The sequence below is a fragment of the Volvox carteri genome (genome assembly GCF_000143455.1).
Source record: "Volvox carteri f. nagariensis unplaced genomic scaffold VOLCAscaffold_125, whole genome shotgun sequence".
NCBI classification, from domain to species: domain Eukaryota; kingdom Viridiplantae; phylum Chlorophyta; class Chlorophyceae; order Chlamydomonadales; family Volvocaceae; genus Volvox; species Volvox carteri.
The window spans coordinates 28,332-30,882 of NW_003307668.1; the positions used below are offsets into that span (position 1 = coordinate 28,332).

At 56.2% G+C, this 2,551-nt stretch overlaps 1 protein-coding gene across 1 annotated transcript in view; it reads left to right on the top strand.

The window, feature by feature from the left end:
• Positions 1-742: 742 nt before the first annotated feature.
• Positions 743-2,551, top strand: part of VOLCADRAFT_108493 (uncharacterized protein) — a gene marked incomplete at its 3' end in the record, with an annotated part of 9,606 nt that continues 7,797 nt past the window's right edge. Inside the window, exons 1-2 of the mRNA XM_002959095.1 lie at positions 743-1,539; positions 1,745-2,203. Of these exons, the coding sequence (XP_002959141.1) occupies positions 1,222-1,539; positions 1,745-2,203 (777 nt within the window). The 5' untranslated portion in view covers positions 743-1,221. The remainder of the gene's footprint in view (positions 1,540-1,744; positions 2,204-2,551) is intronic.

Genomic DNA, 2,551 nt, shown 5'->3' on the forward strand with positions numbered 1-2,551 from the left:
GGCAGGTCTGAGGTCCAATTAACTTTAGTGTGCGCTAGTGTGGACTTAGTGTACGGGGTGTTTCCACTAGGCCTTACGGTTCTCCGCCAGGAGTGCCCCGACCTCCAATTTGTTTGATGAATATTTTCTACTATCATTAGTAGTATCAATATATGCATTTAGAATGGTGAGAGACGAGTCCAGGACGAAGAACATTCAAACTTAGTGTTAGTGTTCGGCCAAGTGGAAACACCCTGATAGTCGCCAAAGACTTGTGCGCTTGCCGCTGAGGCACGCCCGCAGGCGTCGGCTCAACCGACACAGCCACAGATGGTCCAGAAACAACAGGTAGTCGGGCAAACTCAATTGCACTTTAGCCGCAGCGTCCACTGAAACAAGACGACGTCTGTCAGGCTGCGGAGGATCGAGGGGGCGCAGGCGCCGAGTAACAGTGCCCGGCTGTGAATCGGACATTGTAGCATCACCGTTGACCGGCGACGGAAGCGGCGCCGGATCCACGGCAGTAGGAAGAGGAACAGCCCGAGGTTGTGACCCAGAAGGCTGATCAGGCGAAGCGACCGTAGGCGCCGGTGCAAGCGCCAAGGCCGCCAGCGGCGAAGTAACGGTGTTTACCGCCGGATCGGCCGAAGCTCCAGTATTCATTCTTGGAGAAGATAAAGGAGATGAAGAAGTTTGAAGAACGGTAGATAAAGCCGACCGACGATAAAATGAAAGAAATGGCCGAAAAATGTGTCGTCAGAAGTGCCCATGCATCATACTAACGTTTCCACAGGTGTTGTGATGGAGGGTTTAGGCGGAGTTGGGCCCTACAGTAGAGGAAGCCCCAGCCAGGCTCCCACTCTCAGCCTCGTCAGGTCTCACATTCCTGGACAGCAACCAACCCTCAGGCCGCAGGCCACCACAAATGGAGAGCGGGGGAGGGGGGACTTCACCAGAACGCTCATTTACAGCACTAGCGCCAACATGTCCATGAAGGGCTTGTCCCTCGGCAGGCGGGCAACATGCATAGTGATAACACTCGGCAGTTACACGTTCCAGCCTGTTGGGCCTGCGATTGTGCAGCCCTGTGTGACAGCACACTCTTTCTCTACCATAAAGGGGCGGTTCAGTGTTCTGCATGACATACACCCTCTTGCTACTGAGGGGTGTGACTTCTGGCTTGATTCAGCTTGAAGTTGCTTCGTCACTTTGCTGCTCTGCACCCCTTCGTTGTGATCCTGCATGCATTGCAACTGGGTGACAGCGGCTGGTTGTTTAATGTGTATGCGCCTTGTGGGCATGATGGGCTATCCTTGTGCAGGCCTGCCAGCTTGCAAGCTGCAGCTCCGGCAAGACTCGCAGAACCAGGACCTGTTCTTCTTTGAGCCCATGGACACTGTCAGTGCTGCAGCTGCCACAAGTGCTGGTGTGAACAGCATGTTCTTCCTGGACCCCGAGGGCAGGCAGATAGCTGAGCTGAAGAAGTGGCTGGACCTTGCCGAGGATGAGTACTGTATGGGGAGACCCATCCGGCCGCTGTTCATCAACGGTCTGGTCAAGGTGGGATATAACGGCCTGACCAAGGACGGAGAGCTCCTTGTGCAGCTTGTGTCCAACCCACATGGAACAGGGTTTGGAGTGAGAAGATTAGGCGTGGTAGATGGGTGATGCATGCAGCTTTGTGCACTATTGAGTAATGCACAGCTGAGCGACCAAGGGGAATGCACGCTTACCATCTTGCGCCCATCTTGTGCCCGTTGTGCAGACTGGCAAGTCCTACATGCTCAAGGAGGTTCTGCCTGCTGTGGCCAACACCTACTACAGCAGCGGCGGCAGTGGCCGGCAGCACGCTGGCACGGTGCTTTCAGAGCCCAACTTCCTGCGCGTGAACTGCTTGGGCTGTGATCGCAGCAGAGGTGTCAGTGGCTTCCTTAAGGAATTCCTCACTGTACTCAAGGAGAGTGCCGCCGACCAGCGGCTCTCTGCTGCCGCCAGCACGCCTGCACCCAGCGGCAACTCGGCTGTCACCGCAGCAGGTGCCATTCGGAACTTCATGCGGCGCCTGCCACGGGACCGCCTGAACTTCCTGCTGGTTGACGAGGCGCAGAGTTTTTACCTGCTTGAACGGGCCATGCCCGGCAAAAAGTCGCCCGGCAAAAAGTCGCCCGGCAAAAGTCCGCGGCGAAAAGTCACTGTACGCGGCTCAACACTGGACGAGGATGCAGTGCGGCACATGCGGCGGTAAATCAGCACAAGGTTTCCCTAACCGTGTCGTGTGATCACATGGGCGAGGATGAGGGGCAATGGCCAGTGAAACGCGCCCAGGTGGAGCTTCACACGAGGGGCAGAAGGCACTAAGGGGAGATCACTGCGAGATTCAATTGTACAACATAAGCATATTGCACAAGGGGCAGAGGTCTGCACTCATGCCTACAGCAGGCGTACGACACAAAGGAGCTGACACATGGACCATTTTCCTTCCCTCAACTGTCGTGTGTACTGCAGCATCTTCAAGGGACTCCTGCTGGACAGCCCCCACTGGGTCGCCTGGGCCGTCACGGGCAGTTCCATG